The 26,978-nt window shown below is 35.8% G+C and overlaps 4 protein-coding genes and 2 long non-coding RNA genes across 6 annotated transcripts; 4 read left to right on the top strand and 2 right to left on the bottom strand.

Moving 5' to 3' along the window:
- The first annotated feature begins 1,016 nt into the window (after positions 1-1,016).
- LOC109179346 lies at positions 1,017-3,753 on the top strand. The gene is made up of 3 exons (XM_019328851.1): positions 1,017-1,035; positions 1,455-2,864; positions 2,951-3,753. Exons 1-3 carry the CDS (start codon positions 1,017-1,019, stop codon positions 3,751-3,753), a joined length of 2,232 nt encoding a protein of 743 aa, XP_019184396.1.
- A 2,250-nt stretch (positions 3,754-6,003) lies between these two features.
- On the top strand, positions 6,004-6,835 carry LOC109179404. Its single transcript, XR_002053887.1, has 2 exons — positions 6,004-6,145; positions 6,393-6,835. It is a non-coding gene; the product is annotated as an uncharacterized LOC109179404 (long non-coding RNA).
- A 5,305-nt stretch (positions 6,836-12,140) lies between these two features.
- On the top strand, positions 12,141-17,287 carry LOC109179401 (myb family transcription factor PHL7). Its single transcript, XM_019328897.1, has 7 exons — positions 12,141-12,286; positions 14,796-15,021; positions 15,562-15,638; positions 15,747-15,789; positions 15,880-15,937; positions 16,017-16,086; positions 16,615-17,287. The coding sequence occupies exons 2-7, from the start codon at positions 14,805-14,807 to the stop codon at positions 17,161-17,163; spliced, it is 1,014 nt and encodes a 337-aa protein (XP_019184442.1). The 5' UTR covers positions 12,141-12,286; positions 14,796-14,804; the 3' UTR covers positions 17,164-17,287.
- Positions 17,117-25,900, bottom strand: LOC109179409. Its single transcript, XR_002053892.1, has 3 exons — positions 25,888-25,900; positions 22,769-22,774; positions 17,117-17,191 (listed from the first exon to the last, which is right to left on the bottom strand). It is a non-coding gene; the product is annotated as an uncharacterized LOC109179409 (long non-coding RNA).
- On the bottom strand, positions 17,321-21,301 carry LOC109179400 (threonylcarbamoyladenosine tRNA methylthiotransferase). Its single transcript, XM_019328896.1, has 11 exons — positions 20,972-21,301; positions 20,827-20,865; positions 20,400-20,491; positions 19,897-20,146; positions 19,673-19,792; positions 19,504-19,579; positions 19,062-19,270; positions 18,803-18,911; positions 18,572-18,664; positions 18,242-18,402; positions 17,321-17,968 (listed from the first exon to the last, which is right to left on the bottom strand). The coding sequence occupies exons 1-11, from the start codon at positions 21,161-21,163 to the stop codon at positions 17,456-17,458; spliced, it is 1,854 nt and encodes a 617-aa protein (XP_019184441.1). The 5' UTR covers positions 21,164-21,301; the 3' UTR covers positions 17,321-17,455.
- On the top strand, positions 25,144-26,071 carry LOC109179403 (V-type proton ATPase subunit G1-like). Its single transcript, XM_019328899.1, has 4 exons — positions 25,144-25,160; positions 25,298-25,401; positions 25,533-25,633; positions 25,757-26,071. The coding sequence occupies exons 2-4, from the start codon at positions 25,314-25,316 to the stop codon at positions 25,898-25,900; spliced, it is 333 nt and encodes a 110-aa protein (XP_019184444.1). The 5' UTR covers positions 25,144-25,160; positions 25,298-25,313; the 3' UTR covers positions 25,901-26,071.
- The last annotated feature ends 907 nt before the right edge of the window (positions 26,072-26,978 follow it).

Here is a 26,978-nt window from a genome sequence, read left to right as displayed (position 1 = left end):
AAGCAGCCATGGTTTCGGACGGGAATGTGTAGGCATGGTTCCAAAGTGAATATGCCGGCATGGATTCATAATTTATGAATGTCCGAAATCATTGCTCACCTCAAATTAAAGTGAAACCGCGAAATGTGAAAATAAAGAAGAAAAGTCACGCGATTAATTAAGGAAAAAAAATAACGATGTACTAACACCGTTGGGACCGTGTTCACCATGGATGGTGAACACGGTTCCATGACATAACGATCCTTAAAAGTGTACCCTATTCTGTTGAAAAGTATACTTTTAACGTTGAAATTTTTTATTGAAATGTCACCATAATTTTTTTCTCTTTATTCTAAAACGTACTGTTGAGATCTAGCCACATAAATGGTTAAAATTATTAGTTCTTAACTTTCTCCAAATAACAAATGCTCATAGGAATCTTTTTCTATATATATTCTGGTTTAGTTTTGGTCCATCTCAAATGTCAAAAGTCAAACATAGACAAATGATGACATATATGTACTGATGAACTAATAATCTTAAATTCACATTTGAGAGGAGGAAAAGTCTTTCAATTCATATATATCTTCATTTGATCTCATTCATTTTTGCATTATTTTAAGAGTGAATTCCATTTTTGGTCCTACTCTTATTGGGTCTTTCCAGATTTAGTCCACTATAATTTTTTTTGCCAAATTACACCCACAGTTATTAACATCGTTCCAGTTTTAGTCCACGTTAGACTTTCCGTCAATTGGCCGTGACTTGAAGGGGCATTTTCGTCATTTTCTTGTGTTTGTATTCTACTTTACCATTTCTTCCCAAATCAGACGATGGTATACACTTCTCATTAATCAAACGTAAAACCCTCTCTTACGACAATCGAATCAAACCTAAATCCCAGCCAAATTCCAACCTGTTTGACAATCGAATCAACGACGCATCGATTGCCAAACATTCTTCGACGAAAATCCCAACCAATATCGATGAAATTGGAAAGCTAAATCAACGAGTACTGACGGGAGGAAGCAAGAACGATGGACCCCAAAAACCTAGGTAAAAGTCGATTTTTACATATTCTGAGTTGTATGTGTATACAATGAATAAAGTAACCTAGGTAAAGCATGTTAATGCCATTTAAGTATTTGTCATTGTCCTTTGTTGTCTGCCATTGCTTGTACACGGCTTTTATGTGTAGGGTTGTCATTGTGCTTTGCTGTCGGCTATTGTTATGGAATTATGTTAAATTCTGTAGGGTAGATGCTTTAACTTATGCACTTGGAATTGTATATATGCATATAAACAGGGGACCACATGTTGTTGTAGGGTTTTTATTAGAAAGTTATGTTCTGGGGACCACTGCTGGGTAAACTGTGTTTTTTTTTTTCCCCCTTTTTTGTTAGAATATGTTAAAAACCAATAATTGAGCTTGATCATTTGTTTTTGCTTTGTTTATGTGTTTGGAAATAATACAGATACCTTTAGTCTGAAGTTAAGACATGGAGGGAGCCTAAAAAAGAATGGAATAGGATATGTTGGAGGGGCTACTCAGTCTTATAATTTGAATATTGATTTGTGGGGGATGATAACTTTAAGGGACACAGTTGAGGAATTGGGATATAACATGTTAGATAAATTTAAATACTTCACACCTACTAGTGGGGTCTTATTTGAATTAAACAATGATAGTGATTGTTGGGCAATATGTGACAGTGGCCAGTTTCCCAAACAAATTGAGGTTTGGGTGATAGGTGATGAGGGAGCTGGGGATGGTGAAAATGTAGTTGAAGGTGAGGAGGAGTTTGATGATTTGGAGTACAGTGAGGGTAGTGGGGATACTGAGGGAAATGATGACTTAGAGTTTGATGGGCATGTAGATCAGAATGCAGAATTTGCAGGGGTTGATGCTGTTCAATCATCTAGGGAGAATATTGTTTCTGTGAATGATGGAAATGGGGTTGGGAGTGTGAAATATGGAAATGGAGGTCTGAATTTCTCTGATGAAGATAGTGGGAAGGACAGTGATGATGAAAAGAAATTTAAGTGGCCAGAGTTTAGGGCAAAGACTGAGATGAATTGCCCTAAGTTCTCTGTTGGATTAACTTTTGGATCTAAGGTTGAGTTTAGAGAAGCTGTCTATAATTATGCTTTGCATACTGGGAAGGAATTAAAGTTTACAAAGAATGACAAGTGTAGGATGTGTGTAAGGTGTAGACAAAGTGGTTGTCCTTTCAAGATTAATTTATGGAAAGTTAAGGATGACATGTCTTGGAGAATTGTTAGTTATCATGAACAACATGATGGGTGTGGTTGGGTGTATGAAAACTCCATGGTGAAATCAACAAGAATGGCTAAAAGATGGGTGAAAGAAATTGGCCACCACAGCAACTGGAGTACTAATGAATTTAGAAACAAGGTGAAGGTTGATGACAAATGTGAAATAAGTAAGAAGCAAGCTTGGAGGGCCATAACAAAAGCTAAGGCTGTGATTGAAGGAGAAGCTATGGACTTTTTCAACAAGATTTGGGACTATAAATTGGAGATTCAAAAAAGAAACCCCAGAACTTCTGTTGAGGTTAAAGAAACTGATTTGTTGTATGATGGGAGGCCTAGATTCCTTAGAATGTATTTCTGTTGGGAAGCTAGCAAAGATGGGTATAAGTTTTGTAGAAAATTAATTGGTGTTGATGGGTGCCATTTGAAAAGCAAGTTTGGAGGGATTCTTGTAACTGCTGTGGGGATTGATGGGAATGACAGCATATTCCCACTAGCATATGCACTTGTAGAAGGGGAAACAAAGGAATCATGGTCCTGGTTTTTGAAGTTTTTAAAGAGGGACTTGGAAATCACAACTGAAGATCAACATGAACTGACATTTATATCAGGTATGGCAGACTGGCAGTGCATTTATTTCTGTACAGTGAATTATATATCTTTACCCACATGTATTGAAAGATACCTTGTTTTGCAGATAAACAAAAAGGTCTTCTCCCAGCATTTGAAGCGGTTCTACCACATGCCTCACATAGATTCTGTGTGAGACATCTTCACGGAAACATGAAGGTGGCAGGATTTGTTGGCAAGGCAATGAAGGATGCATTATGGGCAGCAGCCAAGGCCACCACAGTGAACATGTTCTATGATGCCATGGCAGAAATCAAGGGCTTAGATGTGGAAGCATATAAATGGCTATCAGATAAGCACCCTTCTGAATGGTCAAGGTCCCATTTCACACCTTACTCTAAATGTGATGCTCTAGTGAATAATATTTCAGAAAGTTTTAATGCCATGCTATTAGATGCTAGAGAAAAACCACTGATTTCCTGTTTAGAAAGCATTAGGAAATTAATGATGACAAAAATATTTGATAGTAGAGAAAAGGTTGTGGCATGGAAGGGACCTTTCTGCCCTACAATAATGAAAAAACTTGATTTAATTGAGCAAGCTGCTGGTAACTGTTTAGGGAATCAGAGTGATGAACACTTGTTTGAAGTAAGATGTATGGCAGGGAATGGGAGTTTAGAGCAGCATACTGTTGATTTGTTTAGGAGGGCTTGTAGTTGTAGGAAATGGGACTTAACAGGAATACCTTGTAAACATGGAGTGTGTGCCATATGGATTAGGAATGGTAAAAGTGGTGTTGTGCATCATTATGTAGACAGCTGTTACTCAATTAATGCTTACTTGAATACGTATGGAGGGAGGATAATCCCCATTGCTGGTCCTGCTGAATGGCCTAGATCAAACAAGCAACCACCACTGCCCCCATTATAAAAAAGTAAACCTGGCAGACCAAAAAAACTGAGGAAGCTGTCTATGCATGAGATGACCAAAGATCAACCACCACTGACCAAAGATGGGACACATATGAACCGTAGCTTGATTGTCAAACATTGCAAGAAATGCAACAAGGCAGGCCATAATGCACGAACATGTCCTACTGATCCTATTGTCAGGCAAAGAAAGGTATTGTACCTTATACAAACTAATTGTTCATTCTTTATTACATTTGACTGGAATTATTACATTGATATATTCTTTTCATCTAGTGTAATCCCAAAAAAAGGAAAACGAAGCAGCAAACAGGAAATGTTGTGCCCCCTACAGTTGGTTCTGAGCAGGTTGTGCCCCCTACAATTGGTTCTGAGCAGGTTGTGCCCCCTATAGTTGGTTCTGAGCAGGTTGTGCCCCCTACAGTTGGTTCTGAGCATGTTGTGCCCCCTACAGATGATTCTCAGCAGGCTGTTCTCCCTGGACTTGGTTGTGAGCCTCATGAAGTTGGTTTGGAGGGTCAGATATGTGTAGACTTTTGGACTGAAGCAGTAGAGGTAGCTGCTATGTTTGACAATGTTCCTGAAGGTGGAGTGGCTGTTCAGCATGAAGAAATTTCAATTATTCAACCATCAATGGAGTTTGACAACACTCAGCAAGAAATTGTACCACAAGTGAGCAACAAAACTTCCAAGAGTTCCAAGACTTCCAAGACTTCCAAGACTTCCAAGAAATCCAAGACATCAAGTGTTCAACCTGTCAGAAGATATGGCACAAGAGCTATTATGAAGTCAAGATTCACCAACACCATTGACACACCTCTTAACATTGATTAACCTTGATCAGAATACACTGCTTTTTGTGATCAAAATTGTTCATTTTGCTATGTATTTTGGCTATGAAGTAATATCTTTTGGCTATGTGTTTTGTCTATGTATTAGAGCTATCTGATGTGTAACATACAGTTTGGTCAGAAACCATTTTGGCTCTGTCTTTTGGTTTTGGCTTTTGGTCACAATGAAGAACTGTATTTTGGTTATATTACTCTTTAGTGCAGAATACAGTTTGGTCAGTATATTTGTGTTCATTTTGGCTATGAAAGTGTTGTCATTTGGTAATTATTCTTTTGGCAGTAAGGCACAACAACAAAATAGCCATGGTTGATGTTCATTTGCATATAAACCTTCTATTCAATTGCAGTATTCCAACATAACACAAACCATTTTTATTGCAACACAAACCAAACATACAGTACATAAACATTATGGGAGCATAGGCACACCTAAACTATCATTCTTCCCTACAGCCAAACAACCCATTACCACTACAATCAGAAGTACAACAGCCATCAGGAATTTACATTTACTAGTCCTATGCTTCTCCTTCATTTCTTCCATTTCTTCCGTTTCTTCCATTTCTTCTTCATTTCTTCGACTTCTCAACTTGGCTTTTAACCTTGCAACTTCTTCTTCACTTTTGTTAATTCTCCTCAATAGCCCAGGTATTATCCTCTTTGACCTAGGGCAAATTGGGGGATCATACCAATTCACAAACCCACATGATCCATCCTGAAAATTGTGAAGATGAAACTCAAAATTGCGAAGATTAAACTGAACATTGCGACATTAAAAACTCGAAATTGCGAAATTGTAAACTCAAAATTGCGAATTTGGAAACTGAAAATTGACCCATTGCAAAAATTTCTAAATTGTAAACATATAAAATACTAACCTTACATCTTGAACATTCCCAGTACCTCCTACCTGGATTTTCATTTGTCCATGATGTCTTCAAAACCATTTCTTGGCCACATTGACATTTCTGAATTGAAATCCATTCACCATACACATAACACTTTCTCATTGTATTTGAAGAACGGGAAGAATTAGAGCTTTCTCCTTTGTATCTTTCCATTCAAGCAAAGCTCCTTAGTTTGTAGATTGAAATGGGTAGAAAACGGTAGAAGAAGACCTCCGCTGGGAAAACTAGGAAAGGGAGAAGAAGTGGTGTCAACACTTAAAGTAGAAGAGAAACAAAATAAAATGACGGAAATGCCCCTCCAAATCACGGCCAAATGAACGGAAAGTCTAACGTGGACTAAAACTGGAATGATGTTAATAACTGTGGGTGTAATTTGGCAAAAAAAATTATAGTGGACTAAATCTGGAAAGACCCCAATAAGAGTAGGACCAAAAATGGAATTCACTCTTATTTTAATCACAAGCAACAATCTTTTTCTGCTATAAATAGGAACAACTAGTTACGACAACATACTCAACAATACACACAAAAATTTCAATCTCATAACTTTACATTATTTCATCCGAAATCAAGGTATATAGAGCAAACATGGCTGCTTGCAAAGTTGGTTTCTTCACCGTCCTCCTTGTGTGTGGTATGCGTTACATCCTCTACACTTTTAGATATAAACTAGTATTTTACCTGTGTTGATGCACGGAATTGAAAACATTATATTATTATTAATTTAAATAATATATATATATATATATATATATATATGTATATATATATATATATGTGTGTGTGTGTGTGTATGTTAATATAGTTGTAATAAAAAAAAGTGTTCCTTTTTTGTTTAGTCAATACATTCTGACTTAAATGTACCTGTATGTATTTTATAGGTATTTTTTTATTGGGAAGTAATGTGGAGCTTGGAAATGCTCAGATTTGCCCCCAGGTCTGTGATCCTAAAGCAGCCTATATGATCTGCCCACCTAATAACAGAAGGACTGAGCCAGTTTGTAGAAATTGTTGTCAAGTTGCAAACAACGGCTGTCAACTCTTCGATTCCAATGATTCACCCCTTTGCTAGGTCTTTTGCAAGGTTGTATCACCCTAAATGTTTAAATCAAGTAATCTCAACGATAATAATAATAATGTCTCAATCATCAATATAATGTAGATGAAATAAGATTGTAAGACTCTTTTGAATAACTATGCATGGGGGTGAGACTACTAGTATAGTCTATTACCTTCATTGTAATCAAACCTCACTATTGTAGTGTGGTTTTATTGTTGTTAAATGTGAACTTGTTGGGTTGTTATTACTTTTGTTTGAATGCGAGGAGAAATGTGCAAATGCTAAGTTTTAATTTGGCAATCGCTTGAGTATGATGGTTATGCGTGTGAAATAAGTAATTGAGCATCACTAAGATGTGTTGTTCGGATTTTAATTACCGTGTTGTATTTATTAACAACTAGATGTAACAATTTGATTGGGTATGTTGAAATGAACGTATTTACACGTGAGGAAGAAATTAGCTAGGCATGAGTTTAGGAGATGATTGGACCTAGAGGCAAAGGTAGAATCAGAAGTTGGATTGAGACCAAAGAGGTAAGGGTTAATGGCAAGAAAGCTATGCAAGGGCAATGAGATAGTGGCATAGGACTGTGTGTGACACATAACAATATATCGTGTGTAACCACTTATAGGTCATTGGCAACGCTCGTGCCCGGGTATGCAATGTTCATGGCGTTCATTGAGGTGATGATCAATAATGATCCATTTTGCAGTTTACGTTACAAATCACAATATAATGGCCATATTAAACTTTTACCATAATTAGAAACATATATTAATAGAAAACGTAACAATAATACTCAAAGATTCTATTCACAAAAGACAAAATCTCTTGTCCTAAGGGGCTTTACAATCGTTATGCTATGGACCCGTGTCCAGCATGCATGCTGGACACGGGTAATAGTGCCGTTAGGCACTGTTATCTCCTTCTTTTTTTTTTTTTAAATTTCAGACTGCTTCGTTATAGGAGTATATGTTCATAATTTTATTACTATATATTAATAACTGTACATTCTTAACTCCATAACTGTACGTTCATAACTCTATAACTGTACATTCATAACTCCATAACTGTACATTCATAACTCCATAATTGTACATTCATAATTTTCGAAGCTCTATGTTCACAATTTTAGAGTTCTATGTTCATAATTTTATCACTATATGTTCATAATTGTAAGTTCATAATGTCAGAGCTCTTTGTTCATAATTCGATCAATAACTGTACATTCATAATTCCATAACTGTAGATTCATAATCTCATAATTGTAGATTCATAACTCCATAACTGTAGATTCATAACTCCATAACTGTACATTCATAACTCCATAACTGTACATTCATAATCTTCGAAGCTCTATATTCACAATTTTAAAGCTCCATGGTCATAATTTTATCACTATATGTTCATAATTGTAAGTTCATAATGTTAGAGCTCTGTGTTCATAATTTCATAATTGCAACTGTACATTCATAACAACATAACTGTACATTCATAACGGCATAACTGTACATTCATAATTCAAAAAAAAATAACGCCGTTAACGGCAAAACACACGTGAATTTTTTTTTTTTAACTAAATGACGATTTTTTTTTTTTTTAAAAAACGACGTCGTTTTGGGCCCGTGTCCACAATTCATTGTGGACACGGGTCCAGGGCATAATTTGCGGGGCTTTATGTATTGGCCCGACAGGATAATAGAGAGACAAATCACAGTAACTTAACAGTTCATTATGTGGGAGGACAAGTAAAGTGAGAACACTTCTCCCTAAAAAAAAAAAATGTAGAGACATCTACACTCTCCATATATATATATATATATATATATATATATATATATATATATATATATATATATATATATATATATATGTAATTTTCATCTCTCTCAAGTCATTTAGGCCCTATTTGTAAAATAGTTAGTCTATAGATCAATTTTGACTTATTTGACCACTATTAGTTGTTTGACTTGGTTAAAAAAATTAGAGAAAAGGGTCAAATGCATCCCTAAACATTTCACTAAAGGTCAATTAACCCCACAAACTTTTAAAAAGGTCAATTGAACACATGAACACACAATTTTGAGTCACTTGACCCCACTAACCGGTAACTTTTACCTGATGAACCGGTAATTGACACCGTGGCATGACACATAAGCGTTGAAGTGGGTACTTGGCTGCCACATAAGCATAAAAAAGAATTAAATTAAAAAAAATTAAATTAATAAATAAAGAATTTAAAATCAGTCCTAAATTCTAATTCTTCTCGTCTTCTTCATTCAGCCCTAAAAAGAATTAATTAGTCCTAAATTATTGTAAAAAGAATTAATTAGTCCTAATTAGTCCTAATTCTTCTCGTCTTCTTCATTCTAATTCTTTTTCGTTGCAACAGCCTCCGCCACCGTTCGGCGCTCCACTCCGGCGGTCCACCACCTCGTCGCACCACCATCACCATTGAAGGTTTTTCCTTTTTCTTCTACCACTAGTTTTAGGGTTTAGGTTTTTTCTTTTTCTTTAAGCAGTATAAATTTCTTTTTTCATACCACTGATATGCTACCGCAAATTTGTTTATGGGAATGGAAAACTAAAGCTTTTTATATGTTTAGGGTGAATGAGCAGTAGTTTCAAAAGCTTATTTGTTTATTTTGATTGTATTTGTTTAAGGAATGAGCAGTAGTTTCAGAAGCACTGTACTGGGTGAGATGGAGTACAAAGAAGAAGAAGGGTGAATGAGCAGTAGTTTCAAAAGCTTATTTGTTTATTTTGATTGTATTTGTTTAAGGAATGAGCAGTAGTTTCAGAAGCACTGTACTGGGTGAGATGGAGTACAAAGAAGAAGAAGAAGAAGAAGACACGGTGAAGAAACGCAATGAAGAAGACGCCGAGAAGAATTAGAATTTAGGGCTGATTTTAAATTCTTTATTTATTAATTTAATTTTTTTTAATTTAATTCTTTTTTATGCTTATGTGGCAGCCAAGTACCCACTCCAACGCTTATGTGTCACGCCACGGTGTCAATTACCGGTTCATCAGGTAAAAGTTACCGGTTAATGGGGTCAAGTGACTCAAAATTGTGTGTTCATGTGTTCAATTGACCTTTTTAAAAGTTTGTGGGGTTAATTGACCTTTAGTGAAATGTTTAGGGGTGTATTTGACCCTTTTCTCAAAAAATTAATATAAGTGTTTGATTAATTAGCTTTTTGTAACTCCAAAATGTTAAAATTCAAAAAGCTGCTCTAAGCAAATTTTTCAATTAGCTTTTTGAGAAAAGAAATTATACCAAACAGCTAATTTACCAAACATCTTTCTACAATCAGCTAATGTTATCAACTAGCTATACCCTATAATTAAACCAATCAACTAAACAGCTAACAATCATTTACCAAACAGGGCCTTAAAATAGATCCAAAAACTCTATTTTCTTTGACTGGTAACTTAAAAAAACTAAATGGAATTTTTGGGTCTGAGGACTAAATGGAATTGTTGGGCACCTTCAAAAAAACAAATGGAATTGTTGGGTCTGTGTTAAATGACTTGAGAGAGACGTAAGTTAATTCATAGAATGCAAACAGAAAATTAAAAATTAAAAATTAAAAATATAAGACTAGATATGAAATTAGTACAATAATGGAGGATAAAAAGGAAAATGATATATGTATTCCCATGAAATATAATTTCTGTACGTATATAAATTTTATTGTGTAAATAAAAGTGAATGAATAAAAACAGTAGTTCACTTTGTTATTTAAATCAATCAAAGAATGAAGCAGAGAGTAAAAATAGAATAGAAAGTGGGAGTACATGTAGTATTACTCGAATACAAATAAAATTAACTTATTTTTAAAATTTTACATAAATCGTGAAAAATAGAGTGTGTGGAACAGTGGAAGGAAAGGAGTCTCGGTGCCCATGGACTGTAGACCACATCGTAAGGTGAGCCACAAACATATAAATTTCTTTTTAATGTAGTGAAGGTTCGTTCTTCATATTCATTTTGAATATATTACCTAAAAAAACCTATAATATATTAAAAATGAATCTTCCATTTACTAAAAATGAACATTCATCAACTGTCCACCTTGCAATGTAAATTATAATTCATAGTATAATTTGGAAGCATTATGATGTGCAACTGTGTGTACTATGCAAGGTGCACACAAAATTGAATCCATAATTTCTATAATATGCAAGGTGCACACGATTGCACAGCATAATTTGCCTATAATTTGCCTCTCGGTGAATTATCATCCTACTTCGTGAAAAAAAAAAAAAAAAAAGCCTTCTTATACAAGGCCCAAATATCATTAACCAAGGCCCAAATATCTATGGATTTGAAGGAATCATTAACTGAGGCCCAAATATCTATGGATTTGAAGGAATCATTAACTAAGGCCCATATACAAGGCCCAAATATATTATATATGTATTTGAAGGTATCAAAGCAAATTATAGTGTGAACCATTGATAAATATGCAATTTTAATGTACTAAAGATTCATTTTTTAGGTAATATACTATGATGACTCTCATTTTATAACATATTTTCACTCTATTTTTGCACCAATTTTGGAATAATTATTTGGGTGTTTTATACTCCAAATAACTCAAATACACTTAGGAGGAAGGAAATGAAAAAAATAGCAAAAGTTGATAGCGAAAACACATTATTTAAAAATAATAAAAATAAAAAAAAGGAGCATAAGAGTAAAATCAGAGAAAAAACACGCAAAGGACTGGAATCAGGAACACTGTTGCGTGAAGACAAGATTACGCACGAGTGGTGGCACGCCCGTGCATAAAGCTTGTCTTCCGCATGGGCACTCTGTCCCCATGCCTTACCGGTGCAACTGCACGGGCAAAGGCATGCATGTGCGACGAAACCTTACAAGTTCCCTATAAATAGATCTTTTTCTCTTGTCAACAAGAGAGAGCTGTCACAGTAGTCATAGCAGTAGAGAAAAGTGTTGTTTAGGGTATGCTCTACTTTTGTAGTCTTTCCTTCTTCTTCTTCTTTTTTTTTTTTTTTTTTTTTTTGATAATGTCTTTCCTTTGTTCTAGTTTTGATATTATTGCATATTTTGGATTAATGTTGTGTTTATCTACTCTATCTTGTTGAATTCTAGTTTATTAAAACTATTTCCATTTCCATTTATCTCATACATTGTTTTTTTTTTTTTTTTGTACATCAGAAGCCCTCATATTAGAGCGATTATCTAACCCTGAAGCCCTCATACTGAGCAGGCCATGTAAGCTACCTGGAGCATTGTCAAGAATGATCGTTCCCCGCTGGTAGATTGACTCATGTTAGCAAGTCAATCTGCGCATTTGTTGAATGGTGATATTGATAAATGTTCTTGTGATCTATCTTTATATTATGATCAAGTAAAGTAGTTTAGGAGTTGAATAGTGGTGATTATTGTGTTTGGATGCCTATTTAATATTTATTTCATTAAAGGTCCAAAAACAGAAGTTAGAGCGGACCACGGGCAGTACATATCTGACCGCGGGCAGTTTCAATTTCATAAGAAACATATGTTTATATCTCTCATTTTTATTAATTTCTTCCCCTGAAATAAATAATTTCATAAATTCAAAAAAAATCACTATCAAGTGCAACAGGGAGAAGAGAGAGAAAGTGGGAGATCTCATCGGCGACGAAGACGAAGAAGAAGAAGAAGAAGGAGAGGGAGCACTCTTCAACTTCTCCCAACCGCTGTAAGTGGAGAATTACCGCTTTACCCCTCGATTTCTCACTTCCAAACATCGTTTGCTAATTCCTCCCTTCCCTTCATTTCCCCCCTGAATTTCTATGCCAAATTTTCATTTCCTAGCTTGACGTTAGTTATTTCGGTTGCCCTTCACCTGGGGAGCTTCAAAGTCTGTGCTTTATCAGCTTTTGTTAAAATTTCTTGCAATTCTGTGCGTGATTATTTTTTTTTTTTAATTTTATTTTATTTATAATGTAAAGCTTGGTTTGCAATGTCAGATTGTTATTTCTGCAGCTTTTAAGATACACATTAAAAGCATTGATGACTTTTTTTTTTAGTTTTATTTGATTTGTATATTTCATATTTTTAGTGTTGTGCTTGAACTTTGCTTGAATTATGCGGTTGGGTTTCACATATAGAGGCCAATTTATGTTTTAGCTTTGTATGCTTGAAGGATATTAGGGAAAATTTGAAGATAGTTAAAGCTGTGTCATGTGACTACAATCAAGAATTTGCTACTGAGTAAAAGATAACTTAGTTGTTGGAGTGTTTTGCTCTAAGCACAAAATGCATTGGATTGTTATTATAGAAATGGTGTATGGATCTTAGTGAATGCACATAAGAGAAGGTGGCAGTGAAGAAATTTTTCTCTCTGTATTGGGGTGCAGGGCAATGTGTGATGAATGAGTTAAAGGAGGAAGCAGTCTGTCAAAAAAGTTAACTTTTTTTCCTTTTAATTAAGTGCTGCCACCGCCCACCGGGAAGCAGTTCTGGGTTATATTTCTTCTTTGACGGGCTAAATTGTGCTTAACTTGTAATTAACAATGTGGTAACTTATAATTTGTCCCAAGAAAATATAATCTTCCATTGAGTCATTGACTTCTATAGTGCAATGTAATTGAGAAAATGAAAGGGTGATTAGAAGGCTTTTGTTATTTGAACAAAATAAGTGAACCAGTTAGGGTTGAACTCTTCTGATTATGGTATGAAGTTTATATGGTGACAGTTTGGTAAAGTTGATAACTTATAAATGGGAATTAAATGCTCAGTTTTAAGAAGCCTGCTTAATTTTGTAGCTTCACTTGGTTTCAGCAATTACCTTTGCAAAGCATTTTTTTTCCCATTTTGTTTACAAGCCTTTCAAAATTGAAATTCGAAATAACCATTTAATGTTCCTATGCCGAGGAAGCAGCTGTAATTGTATGTTTTATTGATTCTATGTTTACTGTAAAGAACTGCCTTGGCTTGGAGTTGAAGTCCTCTTGCAAAAAGATGTAAGTTTTGACGGCATGTGAGGATTCAAAATTACACGTGCTTATGAAGAATGGATGAAGCTAAGATAGCAGAAAGTGTACCGTTAAAGCGTGGTTGGTATTTGTCTGTTTTTGGGAGGAAAGAGGGCTTAAGCTGAGGAGAGTTGTAGATAAACGTATGGAATAATGAGTATCAACAATTATCCGATAGTTATTAGTGTCTTTGAACAGAGGCTTGGCTCTTCCTTCAATTTCTATTTAGTACTGCTTGACTCTTTTTTAGAGGCATTAGTGCATGATACGGAGTATTTTTGTATTTTATGTCGTGTGAGAATTGTGGTTATGATTTAAACTTATTCAAAGAATTGGAGTGTAAATGGTAAAATGGATTTGATATAAGCTGTTTGGTTTTTCAAATATTAAAAAGGAATGAGGAAGAATGATGAGCACTTCATATTAAAATGTTGGATTTATGCAGAATGTTCCAATGTAATCTGATGATAGAACTGTAGAAGGTAAGAATGTCTCTCAAGTGTATAAATGAACATATGCTTTGGTCAACAAAATGAAGGAAATTTTGAATAGAGTACTTCTGGTGTCTGTTATGTATTGGGCATGTTCATATTTAGGAGTTAATTAGTTTCACTTGTAAATAATTTTTTAAAGAGATCACCGAGATTTGACTTTGGTAGGAACAATAGGGAAGGACATGGTAACTGGCAGAAAAAATGAGTAAGGGTGGGTAAAAATGGTCTAGTGGATGAGAAGCATCACTTAAAAGTCTTGCTTCGAGCGGTAGGGTGGGGGTTTGGGTTGGACTCCTCGTGCACAAAAGTGTATAGTTTGGTGTTGAGTCTTGAAGCTAGATTGGTTCGATTTATTTCCTCATGGGCCTAAGGGCGGGTTCATGGGGTCCAGGATATAGTCCAGCAAAGCCGGGAAACCCGGGTCATCAAAAAAAAAAAAAAAAGGAATATATGATCTAAATAGTCCAATATAAAAGGTGACCTCAAATGGGGATAAGCTAAATTTTGATTTGTTTGAGAAAGTATTAAGGAGAAGAGGAGGGTGCATCTATTAGTCATGAATAATAGAAAGAAATGCTAATCAAGAATGAAAAGAACAGCTAAATATACTACAAGCGTTCATCAAGAGTTGAGTTCATTATGTAGTGGAAGCTTCATTTTAGTAATTATTTTGCTAATGAAAACTTCATGTTAGTTTGTGTTTTAATGTTTAAAGAGGCTTATATCTCGCCTGCAGATTAATGAAATGTATCAACCAAACGGTGTTTCTAGTTCAAACTTAGTCCACAGCAATGCTATGGGCATTCAGCCATTAGAATCTGGCCCCAGCACAATGGATCCAATCAGTGGGGGTAATAACCTCAACAACAATCCAAGTCTCGCTTCAAAACAACGTCTCCGTTGGACAAATGAACTTCATGAGCGATTTGTTGATGCAGTGGCACAACTCGGTGGCCCCGATCGTGAGTTCCTTGAATTCTTATTTGTTCTTAGTCATATTGGTTCTTCCAACAGTCTTCTCGATACTTAGTGCTAAAGCAGTTTGGAGGTTTTTAAATTTTCCCATTCAGAGACATTTTTAGTTCGGGTTAAAGGAACTGTAAACCAGTTTGGTTGGCGTGAGTGGTCGTGCACTCTCGTCCCTTAAGAGAGGTCGGGAGTTCAAACCCCCTCTCGTATGGAAAAACTAATCTGGCCAGCGCTTTGTCCCTTAATTGGGCCGGGCCGGTGCTAACGGGGATTAGTTTGAGTATGGTACGGGTTTAAACAATTAGGGCTTGCTCAGGACACCTTGTGGTCTGACCCAATTAAAAAAAAAAAAAAAAGGAACATTTGTGAAGACAACATATCTTTTTCTCTTCATGCAAAGACTCTTGATATCTACATTCTACCATTACTGGAAGTGTCTTAAGAAAAATTACAGTGTGAAACTGCATTCGATCTCTGAAATTTATGAAGTTTGCACAGTTTAAATTATTGCAATATTGGTTTTGATTGTCCAGGGGCTACACCGAAAGGTGTCTTGAGAGTCATGGGTGTGCAAGGGCTTACAATTTATCACGTAAAGAGCCATTTGCAGGTAGACAAGCAATAATATTATGATTTCTGCAAATATTCCTTTTAAGAAGCCTTCTTTCTGAATTTTTTTGTTCTAGTAACTTATATATATATTTCTTTATTTATCCAGAAATATCGACTTGCCAAATACCTTCCTGATTCCTCTTCCGATGGTAGGTTGCTTACGTATTTAATACTGTATATTAGTAATTCTCATTTAAAATTAAAAATAATTGAAAATTTCTTGTAAATTGTATCACAAGGGAAAAAAGCTGACAAGAAAGAGTCGAGGGATATGATCTCAAATTTGGATGGCTCATCGTGAGTAGACGTTTTCTTTGAGACATCGTCCTATGATCTGTTTTCTTTATGATTGTTAATAGTCTCTTCTTGTTAACAGTGGAATGCAAATCACTGAGGCATTAAAGCTGCAGATGGAGGTGCAAAAGCGACTACATGAGCAACTAGAGGTTTGTTTTCCTGCGCATTTTAGCATTGAATGAGACACATAATCCCTTCCAAGATTTTCCCTTTCGGTCTCAGTATGTTATTGCATATATTCCCGCTATAGAAAATTATCATGCATGGTTAATTCGCATCAGGCTGATTCATATTTGCACGTGTCTGACATCCATATCAAAAATAATGAAAAGTGGTTTATTTTTACTCGTAACTAGTTCTCCTATAGGACTTAAGGACTTCAATTAGTTAGTCGAGGACCTCGAGGATCATTTTATGTCTTCCATACTTGAAGCCAGCACGGGAGTTTACATCGGTGTTTAATGTTCATCTTTTGGAAAGTTGAACTTCTAGTTCAGGTGCAAAGTGGCATCATGTTACCCCATTCGTATGGAAAAACTAATCTGACCAGCACTTTGCCCCTTACAGTTAGGGTACGGGCTTAAAGGTGCCTCCTACAGTTAGGGTCTGCTCAGGACACCCCGTGGTCTGACAAAAAAAATTTGTAGCTCATGAAGACTTTACGTTGTGGCTTACAGGTTCAGCGCCAGCTACAACTGAGAATAGAAGCTCAAGGGAAGTATTTGAAGAAGATAATCGAAGAACAACAGCGACTGAGTGGGGTGCTTACGGAAGCCCCGGGAAGCGGGGTGAATCCAGCGGCAGGTGAGCATGGCCCCGAATCTATCAATGCGACTGATCCTCCATCAACTCCCGCGCCTACATCCGAGTCTCCTCACGGCGACAAGCATGCAAAGGAGCGTGCACCAGCCAAGAGCCATTCCCTCGATGAGTCATTCTCTTCTCATCACGAACCTCTCACCCCCGATTCTGGTGGCCACGAGACCTCTCAAATAGAATCCCCTACAGGCGAGAGGCCTTCCAAAATGCAGAAGCTAGATTCGGGCGCTGCACTCGCCAAACCCAATGTGATGCTCACTCATCCAATATTGGAATCAAGCTTGAGCCCCCCCTCATACCAGCAGCCAGATACAGTTTTCCTGACAAGAGAGCATCTCAGCCATTCGTCGGGACTATCTATCGGTAATGAAGACCCGAGGGAGAAAATCTGCAGTGGCAATATGTAGTGTTATTTAATGCCCTATGGCAGTGTAGCTGTGTAACACCTTCATCCCTGTAAAACATATGTATTTCTATTAGGCCACTGAAACCTCTTGGTTTAAAATGCAGTATGTTTAAACTCTTGTTTTATGCAACAGTTCCAATTTGTCAAAACTCAACAGATACAAAATTGTTGCTTTTTGCAATAATTGACAAAAAAAATTTCCAGGTTTGGAAAGACACCAAGTAGTATGCTCTAGTCCGGACTACTCTCTCAAACTATGAGTCTTTGAAAACAGTGTAACTGCAGACAAAGATTCAGTTGGATGACAAATTCATGAAACCCAGAAACAATAATAGTGCTATTAATGTCAATAAACCGAAAATGATTCCGCTTGATAATGTGGTTGTGGTTGTGGCTGTGGCGTGACCGGGTGACACTCCTTGAATGTTCTTAGATTCCTGTAGTACTGTCTCGGCCTCTTTTCTATGCAAATGGTTCTTCCGCTTCCTGAGTAACCACCCAATGAGGTTTGCGTTTTGTTTGTCTACTTGTCTCGAGTCGTTCTTTGGAACTGTAGTTTGACAGCAAGACGTAGCAGCACAAGCACATGACTCTGGCTCTTTGGAACATGCACAGTTTTCGTGTGAGTTGGTGCAAGGAGACCCGTTGGCTTCGTTTCTTTCCTGGCTATTTTGGTTAAGGACCTCGATCACTTCTCCGAAAACTGACCATCTTCCTACTGACGTTATCTTTACGATAGCCGAGGATCCCAGCATGCTCGTAGGACCAACCACCAGCACCTGAATGTATCCCTTCGTGTGTCCCACCTAGACCAATGAGAGAGCATACAGATTTAGAACGCCTAAACTGCAATATAAATGAATCAAGTACAACCATACAACCAAGAACCGACACTCTCAACTATATATGCATCATGCTACAAATCTACAATAGTCCATTTTCCAAAAAATACTAGTAAGTCTTCCTATTATAGTATTATTATTGCAATCAAGTCATTATGCTCTTAAAATTGGTCAAAGTTCATTCCTGAAGTTGAATGCAACTGACATTTGCCATTATAATACGGAGTATAATCTTACCAAGTGAACTCCATCAGAAGCAACATCTGTGATCCATATCCTTTCAACTTTGCCCTCCATTCCAGTATATGGAGTAAACGACTCAAATACAGCAGTTAACTCACGACTTCGATTCTTCACCACATTACTAGGAACTTTCTTCATCCTTGCAGCAGGAGTTCCTGACACAGATTTACTAAGCTAAATGATGTTCTGGATAGTATAAAAAAAAGATAGAGAAAACAACTAAGTTTTTGCCCTTACATCTTCTCTTTATTTGTACTCATGCTCCATCAACTACAAATATTCAAAGGAAAAAAGAAATAAAACTAGTAACCAAAAGCAACATACCAGGTCTAGGATAAAACTGTGATATATGAACTTGAGGAAGCTGATAATCCCTAACAAGGTTAACAGTCTGAGCAAAATCTTCATCAGTTTCACCTGAGAAGCCGTAATGTTTCAACAAAAATACTTTAATTCACAGAACCTTGGAAATTGAATCAACAGGTAGGTAGAGAAACAATTCACCATAAAATATAGTAGCAAAAATATAGAATACAGCAAGATTTTGTAACAGACCAGGAAATCCACATATTATATCTGTGGCAATCTGCATTCCAGGGACTAGTTCGGTTAATGTATCCACCACCTTCCTGAACTCTGCTACAGTGTATTCACGATTCATTGCCTATAAAACAATAAATTATCAAATTGAAAAGGCAATAAGCAGAAGTTTTTTGGCAAACACCATATGAAGGACAAAGAAAGAGTGGTTGTAAGGAACATCAAAGAAAAACCAAGAGTTTGATGGAAAACATTTACACATTCTCAAACTTACACTCAAGACGGCATCACTTCCAGATTGAACAGGTACATGAAGAAAAGAGTAAACACACGGATGACGCAAAACATCAGCTATTTCCTTCAAGTGTTCAAGGATATAAGGAGGATTAGTCATCCCAATGCGAAGCATTGTGCTTCCATCCGAGGGAAGCCCAGAAACTATAGCATTTAACAGAATTGGAAGATTAACTCCAATATCACGACCTGCAAAATGGTTTAAGACAACAAACCATAAGTTTCATGCATTGGCCTTTTCACTAGATGGCTTTCCTTGCTTCTTGGATACTAGCCCGTCTATCTACAATTTTATATATACATATAAACACAAACACATTTTGGCAAAAAACTAAAAATGTGAGTTCTCACAAACAAGAACCCTTTAGTACAGTTAAGAGTGTGCTTGCACTTAATACAGAATAGTCCAAGAGAAGGTATACCATATGCCCCAGTGTCTTCACTACTCAACCAGATCTCCTTCACTCCATCAGCAACAACATTTTTGACCCGTCCCACCTATAATGTTATATGTGCTTAGTGAAAATGCTAAAAGGTCCCAAGCAACCATGAATCAACAGAATTCTATATTGTGGGAGTAACTGAACTCACAAGACTTTCAACAGTGTAGCTTCCTAAATGACCACGGGCATGTTTTGTCTTGCAATATGTGCATGCACCTAAACATCCAACATTAATTGGAAGAATCTCAATGAACTTGTTCTTCCTCACCTGTCGAGTGGTTAATGCAACTTTATCTTCAAGAATAAACTACATATATTGATATATTGATATATATATTAAAAATATAAAAGGGGGGTAATTGAATTTCACACCTTCGGCAGGTCAAGTGCTGGTAATGTTTTGCGGGTTAGAAGGCGGACTTCATGACCTTTCAAAGTCTCTTCCACAACTTCTACCACACGGTCAATCTGCTGAACCCCAACTATACTAACGCCTTCTAGTTCTTTCAAATTGCGGCTTCCTTGAGGCACACACCCTGCCACAACCAGTGGTTTTTTTGCACTTCTCCCTCTAGTTAAAAGAGTATCCATGGCAGACTGACTAGGGGATTTAACTGTGCAGCTGCATCATATCATAGGAATCAAATGGAAAGAAATGTTAATAAAAATCATATAATAATATCAAATAACATTTCAAAGCTCACAGTGAATTTCATAAATGCAGAAAGTAGCCACTACAAATTTATAGGCACATCTTTAAAATTTGGCCTGCAATACTGCTATAGTACAGGATGATAGCAACTTTAGGAATTCCATACTTTTGCATCAGTCTTGAGCAGCAACTAGATATAAACTTCAAAAAGATAAAAACTCACGTGTTTATTAGCCACAGGTCTGCCTCATTGGGGTCATCACTCAAAGCATAACCAAATGCAGAAAGCTGACCGGCCATATATTCTGAGTCACTCTGTCAGAGAAAGAATAATACAAACGCAATCAAAATAAAAACTTGAAAGAAATTAAATATGCAGTTGACATCACAGCAAATGAAAATGAACACATTTAAGAAAACGAATCAACCCAGAAAAATGAAAGAATTTTCTATAATCGAATTCTCATTTGTATATGCACACAATTATAATTCATTTGGTTGGAACCGAAAATTTAAGCTAAAATTTCAAAAATCCGGATGCAAACAAGTGAAAAAGCAGCATTTCTAGTAGTGTGGATTCTAAAATTTTACAATAAACATCCATAACTACTCTATTCCTTTTCCTTTGTATGAAAGGATAAAATCTATACCTGGTTATGCGAACAGCCGAATGTCTTTACATAAATTGTCTGCAAAATACACACATATGAATCAGCTACATAGAACAAATACAAACACAAAAACGCACATATATACATAAGTCCAAGCTCTAAGCTCTAAAAATAGGGTAAAAACCTGAGTGCCGGGGATTTTGGGGGTCTGATTGGTGGTACTCGAGAGTAAATCTTGGGGAAAGGTGGACTTCCGGAGACCACTCCTCTTCCGCTGCTTGGGATTGACTCCGACGACCGCCGCCGTTAGCGGCAGCCGGAAACCGGGCGGTGATCCTCCGCCGCTTCCTGCGAGCAAATCCTCAATGTCTTCCATCTCCCGTCGGTTATCGCAAAGGGAGAACTTCCTTTCCCCTTTTACGACTAAGTTACTAATTTTAAGCGCTTTAATTATTTACTGAGATTCTTTTGTCAATAAAGGCACAATAGAAATAAACTTCTATGAAATATGTGTTCTAGGGCTTGCTTATTACATGAAAAAAAGAATTGTTTTTAGATGAAAAATGAAAGACATTTTTATAAATTTTTAGATTTTATAATAATAAAATAAAAGTTAAAATTTTGAAAAAGTTGTTTTCTAAACGTAAAAAAAGGTGAAATTATAATATTTTTTAATAACTCATGCATTTTAGAGTTTAGAAAATATTTGTAAATGTTATGTTTAATCGTGCCAGAGCCAATATTTTTCCAATCAAAAGAAAATAAAATAAATTGTGAATTACTAATTAATAACTGTGAATTATCCTAGTTAATTACTAATTACTTAAAAACAATGAAAGTAAGCACATGAAATCTATGAATTAGCTAGTCAATTACTAATTAGTAACTGTGAATTTTTTTATTTTTTTTGTACAAATTTGGAATTCAAATGTTTGCTTCTCCCGCATGTTCAGATTGAATTGTTATAGGAGACGTGTGGTGTTAGTCCTAGATTTTAGGGGACTAGATATTATCTACTGCAGAGTTAGTAGCCTAATGTGTTTGGGTAGCGTGTAAATTAGTCTAAATGGGTATGAGAGTGCTTAAAAGTAAAGTATTGTATTATTTTATACATTACTCAGCTCACTTCTACACCTATAAATACATACACATTCTAATTGTTGATACGCAAACACAAAGCTAAGCGAAATAGATTACAAGTAAAGATCAAGGTTTTAAGTTTTGTTTTCTGGATTTCAGTGGCAGAATGTCTGGGCAGTTTATTGTGGGGATGCAACTTCATCCTCAGCAAACCTTAAAGGCTATAAGATTGCGTTGTATGCGGTCTTATGTTGTCACTGAAAACAAAGGTGAAAAATTAATAAGAAGTCAAGAATGTCTATTTCATGATCAAGAGGTTTGTAAATTATATCTTAACATGCTTCGTACACTTATTTCTTGCACATCTTACATTGTTGATATCTAACTTAGTTGTTTTTGGTGTGCTTTAAATATAGGGTGTGTTCATCCATGTCCATATACCTAAGGATAGTGTTGCAAAATATAAGAACATATTCAAGGAGGGTAAAGTGTATGCTATTAGAAACTTCCTATGCATCACTAACTTCTTCAAGTATAAAACAAGCACTCATTGTTACATGATGAAGTTCAAACATGATACGCTTGTGAAGGAGTATAAGCATGTGAATTTCTCAAAAACAATGTTTCGCTTCAAGAGTTTTGAAGCCATACTTTCAAAGCAAGAAATTGATTAGAAAGTGTTGATAGGTTAGGGTTTTAAAAAAATGTTTTCTAAAGTCATTATGTTTTATTATAAAGATTGTGATGTTGTTTTCAAAAAAAAAAAAAAAAAGATTGTGATGTTGAGTTTTATTTAATTAATGTGCTGCTGTTTTCAAATACAGATGTCATTGGTCGTACTGTGGAGATATATTCACCACGAGAGAAGGTAATAGTTGGAAAAAAGAGTGGGCTAATTGACTTTGTGCTTGAAGATTCTAAGTATGATTCCTTACTCTGTTTTTTCTCCCTAAGGTTGATTTTAAAAGTTTATCTTATGCTTTCTCTGTTGTTTTTAAAATCTTATGCAGTAAAAAATAGATTAAGTGTACACTGTGGGATGAGCATGTGAATCAATTAACTCCTTACTTCCACTTAGTTGCTAATGGTCCAGTCATATTGTTGATTCAGCTTTGCCGAGCTAAATTCGTGGACAGTGAGTGATGTGTATTAATTTTCTTAATTACATCTTTGTTTCTATTCAATTGTTCCAGAATTTCTATGCACTAATTTATTTTTTGCAGATGGTGATGTACGCATATGTAGGTCTTCTGATACTACTCAGCTCTTTTTCTCACACACTTGCAAAGAGTTTCGTGAGTTAAGGAGCATGTTAGTTTCTCTAACCTATTTTTATTGTTGTTTGTAATAAGTTCAAGTTTCTATACTAACATTTATTTTCCTGTTTTCTGTTAGTAGCTATAACAGTAATCATACACCTTTACGGTGTATAGATTCTGAATCGAGGTTGTTTGATAGTTATCTTGGTAGTGTTGTGCACCCTAATGAAGTGTTGATTAGTTCTATTCAAGATATATACTCCAAAAATCAGGTAATGTATTCTGCAATGGCATTGTTTACTTAACTTTTTATCTATGTTACTTATTTATCTGATTGTTACTTGCTGCTAGGGGAGTATCGGGTGGCAGGTGGAATTGTTGATGTAGAGAGTTTAAGTGATTGGTATTACATCTCTTGCAAGAGAAATGTTGTTGCTGAGGGTGGTATGATGTATTGTGGTGGCTGTAAAAGTTCATGGCACAATGGAGTTGTGAGGTATAGGCTGATTGTCTATGTTGCTGATCATACTGGGGATGCTTATATGGGATCGTGAGTGTGCGGAATTGGTTGGTGTGTCAGTTGGTGGCTTAAAGGCTAAGTATCCAGAGGTAGGTATTCCTATGCAACATAGCTGGCTGTTGAATTCACTACTTTAAATGTTTATGTGTTTTTTGTCTTTAAATCTTTGTAGGGGAATAACTATATTCCAGCTGAGCTAGGGTGTTTGTGTGGCATGTCTATGCTGTTTCGTATTGCTATGAAGAAGGAGTAGGTAGAGAGTTACTACTCTGCTTTCACATTTCTTAGGATTTGCAGGGATGAAGCAGTGCTTACACAACACTGCTCATGTCTGTCAGCTGACAGTTTAGAAGTAGAAATTGGTTCAGGTGATGTAGGTGGTTTTCTGGATGGTGATGCAGGTTCTGAGGTATTTGTGTATTAGTGTTTGGTCAATTTGCCAAATATGGTTTTATTCGTTGGCCCTAATCATATTTTATTTAGGAATTCTATGGTACTGATGATGAAGAATGTGTTGAGTTGGAGGATGGGTCTCAAGGTTTAGCTTTGGACAAGTTTGCTGGCTTGGATGAGATTGAAGGTGATTTAGAGGTTAGTGCTGCTGTTGTGCCTCTGAAGAGGTCTCTGTTTAAAGACTTTGCTCATGTTGGGACATCAAAGAAGGCTAAGGAAGTGGTGGTGAAGCAAGAAAAGTAATGTGTTGTTCTAGGTTTGTAAATGGGCTGTAGAAGAAGGCTAAGGAAGTGGTGGTGAAGGCTAACTAAGTGACAACTTTTTGCTTTTTTTGGGTAGTGGTTTTTGTTGGTTAAGGCTAGAGAAGTACATGCACTACAATGTACTTCTATGAAGTAGAGTCATTCTATTTTCCTAATTTGGTCTTGGTTTTTTGCAAGCTGCATTAGCAGCAATGCCTAATATACTTAGAGATGACCATGGTTCGGTTCATACATGGTTCGAACCGGAACCGTGACTGTGCGAACCGGAATCGAACTGTACGGTTCTGGTTCCGGTTAAGGTTTGTAAAATCTTAGAACCGGAAAAAAAAATTATTATAGTGTTTTTTTTTTATTTATTTTTTAATAATTTCGGTTAGAACCGACGGTTCCAACCGGAACCGTAACCCAAACACTCGGTTACGGTTTGGAAAATATATATGATGGATAAAGATAATATATACCCATTAGCTAGTCTAGCTGAATATATTACAAATCAATATATTTTTATCTAATTCTAACTAGATCAGAGTTGAATAATGTTTTCAAAGTGTTAAACAACCAACTATTTTCCTAGTTATTTTAACATGACAACATTTTTGTTGTTTAAAACAAACAAACAAACTTGGTCTAAGGCTCCAAGCTAGGAGCATTCTCTGCTCTTGGTTTTCCTGTTAAATAGGATCAAAAACCAACAACTACCAAAACTTGTGGATTAGAAAATCATTCTTCCAACTATTACTTAAACCATCTTCAATAATCCCATATCCATCTGTTAACGTAACCCAAACACTCGTACAGGTAAGTATATTTTTCAAAATTGATTCTTTTTTTGGGGTTATCATGATCTCTAGATTCATCATGCATTCTTGCATTATGTATATATATATATATATATACACTTCTATAATCGCTTAGATTTCTTGGGATTTTACCAGATTGAAGCAGTGAAAAATGGATACAATGAAGGCTCAAGGAGGGATTCAGATGCTGTTGAATGCAGAGCAGGATGCTCAACAAATCATTGCATCTGCAAGAAATGGTAAAGTCGTCGGATCCCTAAACCCGTCTTTTTTTTTTTTGTTGCCCAAAGGTATCCCTCCATCCGATAGCCAGAAGACTGATCGGTTATAAAACGGTTTTATAACTCGAAAACACTTGATTGTTGATCAGTTAAAATGGGGCGGTTGAGACAGGCTCACGATGAAGCAGAGAGGGAGGTGGCGAACTACCGCAGTCAGTTAGAAGCCGATTACCAGAAGCAAATCTCCGAGGTTTTGTTTTCCGACATGAAACATTTTCATTTGTGTTTTGTTTTCCGACATGAAACATTTTCATTTGTGTTTTATGTTCAAATGTCGTATGTTGTTGTAATAATTAGATAATTGGTTGTGCAGTGTAGCGGGAGCTCAGATTCGAGTGTGAGGCGTCTCGAAGCGGAAACTGATACGAGAATTAGAAAGATGAAGGAAGCATCCTCCAAAGCGTCTCCGGACGTTGTCGCCATGCTCATCAGGCACATAACTACTATCAGAACTTGATTCTACGAAATTAAATAAATGATCCTTAAAAAAAATAGTTATATGACCCAAATAATGTCAAAATTGTTATAGTTTATAACTTGGATTGAATGATTGTTTTAATGATTTCAAATGAATTAATTTTACTGTATGTTCCAGTACTATATAATATAATGAAATAAGCAGCAAATGGATTAATTACTGTTGTCTTCCTCATCATCAACAAGAAGTGGGAAAGTTATTATTTTTCTTTCTATAATACAATTTAAATAAGATTAAAAACGAGAAATATTATATATTACTTCTTGGTCAGTATGTAAAAATCAGGTAGTCACTTATCCATACTAATTTTCTCATATATAATTATGTTTAAGATCGAGTTAATACTATGTTTGATTGTTGCTTTTGATGGTTATTTCAAATTTAATTTTTGACAAATAATTTCATCATAAATTTTATGATTTTTCAAAACTAATTAACTCTATGCATGGGCAGACAATAGAGCCATTGAACCATTATTGCAATTTTGTTATATTTCATCTATCTTTGATTAACAAACTTTTCTTGTAAAATCACAAATTTCATTTTTTTTTTTTTTTTTGTTAATAAGAGGTTCATAGTTTATTTTTGAGCTATTAAAATCACAGTTATTAGATATAAGAGGCCTAACGAGTAACAATGAAGAATATAATCTTCAAGACATGATGGCCTTTTAAGAAGACACATAAATTAATTATAGGAAGGAAAACTCGAATGAAGTTGGTCTTGCTCATAGCCCGAGAGGACCCTTAGCTTAGGTCCATGCATGGCAAGTGTGGTCCATATATATATATATATAGGGTAGAGTTCCAGTGAGAACATGTCATTAGGTGAGAACGTGAGAACACATCATGTGCATCTATCTAATATTTTTTAATGGTCTAGATTAGATTAAGTGTGTGCGAACGCGCATTAAATGTGTGCAAACGCGATTTAGTGTGTTTGCACACATTTAATGCGCGCTCGCACACACTTAATCTAATCTAGACCATTAAAAAATATTAGATGGATGCACATGATGTGTTCCCACGTTCTTAGATGGATGCACATGATGTGTTCC

Source organism: Ipomoea nil, unplaced genomic scaffold, assembly GCF_001879475.1.
Source record: "Ipomoea nil cultivar Tokyo-kokei standard unplaced genomic scaffold, Asagao_1.1 scaffold0900, whole genome shotgun sequence".
Taxonomy (NCBI): domain Eukaryota; kingdom Viridiplantae; phylum Streptophyta; class Magnoliopsida; order Solanales; family Convolvulaceae; genus Ipomoea; species Ipomoea nil.
The sequence above is the reverse complement of the archived record's forward strand: the minus strand, read 5'-3'. Positions and strand labels throughout refer to the sequence as shown.

Excerpts from the sequence above, each read along its gene's own strand:
- LOC109179346 (XM_019328851.1), top strand. Across the intron at positions 2,865-2,950 it reads TGAACTGACATTTATATCAG|ATAAACAAAAAGGTCTTCTC; the intron begins GTATGGCAGACT and ends CTTGTTTTGCAG.
- LOC109179401 (XM_019328897.1), top strand. The coding sequence starts at position 14,805 with ATGTATCAACCAAACGGTGTTTCTAGTTCAAACTTAGTCCACAGCAAT. Across the intron at positions 15,022-15,561 it reads ACAACTCGGTGGCCCCGATC|GGGCTACACCGAAAGGTGTC; the intron begins GTGAGTTCCTTG and ends TTGATTGTCCAG. Across the intron at positions 16,087-16,614 it reads GACTACATGAGCAACTAGAG|GTTCAGCGCCAGCTACAACT; the intron begins GTTTGTTTTCCT and ends TGTGGCTTACAG.
- LOC109179400 (XM_019328896.1), bottom strand. The coding sequence starts at position 21,163 with ATGGAAGACATTGAGGATTTGCTCGCAGGAAGCGGCGGAGGATCACCG. Across the intron at positions 19,793-19,896 it reads CAGCACTTGACCTGCCGAAG|GTGAGGAAGAACAAGTTCAT; the intron begins GTGTGAAATTCA and ends ACCACTCGACAG. Across the intron at positions 18,665-18,802 it reads TATAATATGTGGATTTCCTG|GTGAAACTGATGAAGATTTT; the intron begins GTCTGTTACAAA and ends ACGGCTTCTCAG.
- LOC109179403 (XM_019328899.1), top strand. The coding sequence starts at position 25,314 with ATGGATACAATGAAGGCTCAAGGAGGGATTCAGATGCTGTTGAATGCA. Across the intron at positions 25,402-25,532 it reads CATTGCATCTGCAAGAAATG|TTAAAATGGGGCGGTTGAGA; the intron begins GTAAAGTCGTCG and ends ATTGTTGATCAG. Across the intron at positions 25,634-25,756 it reads ACCAGAAGCAAATCTCCGAG|TGTAGCGGGAGCTCAGATTC; the intron begins GTTTTGTTTTCC and ends TTGGTTGTGCAG.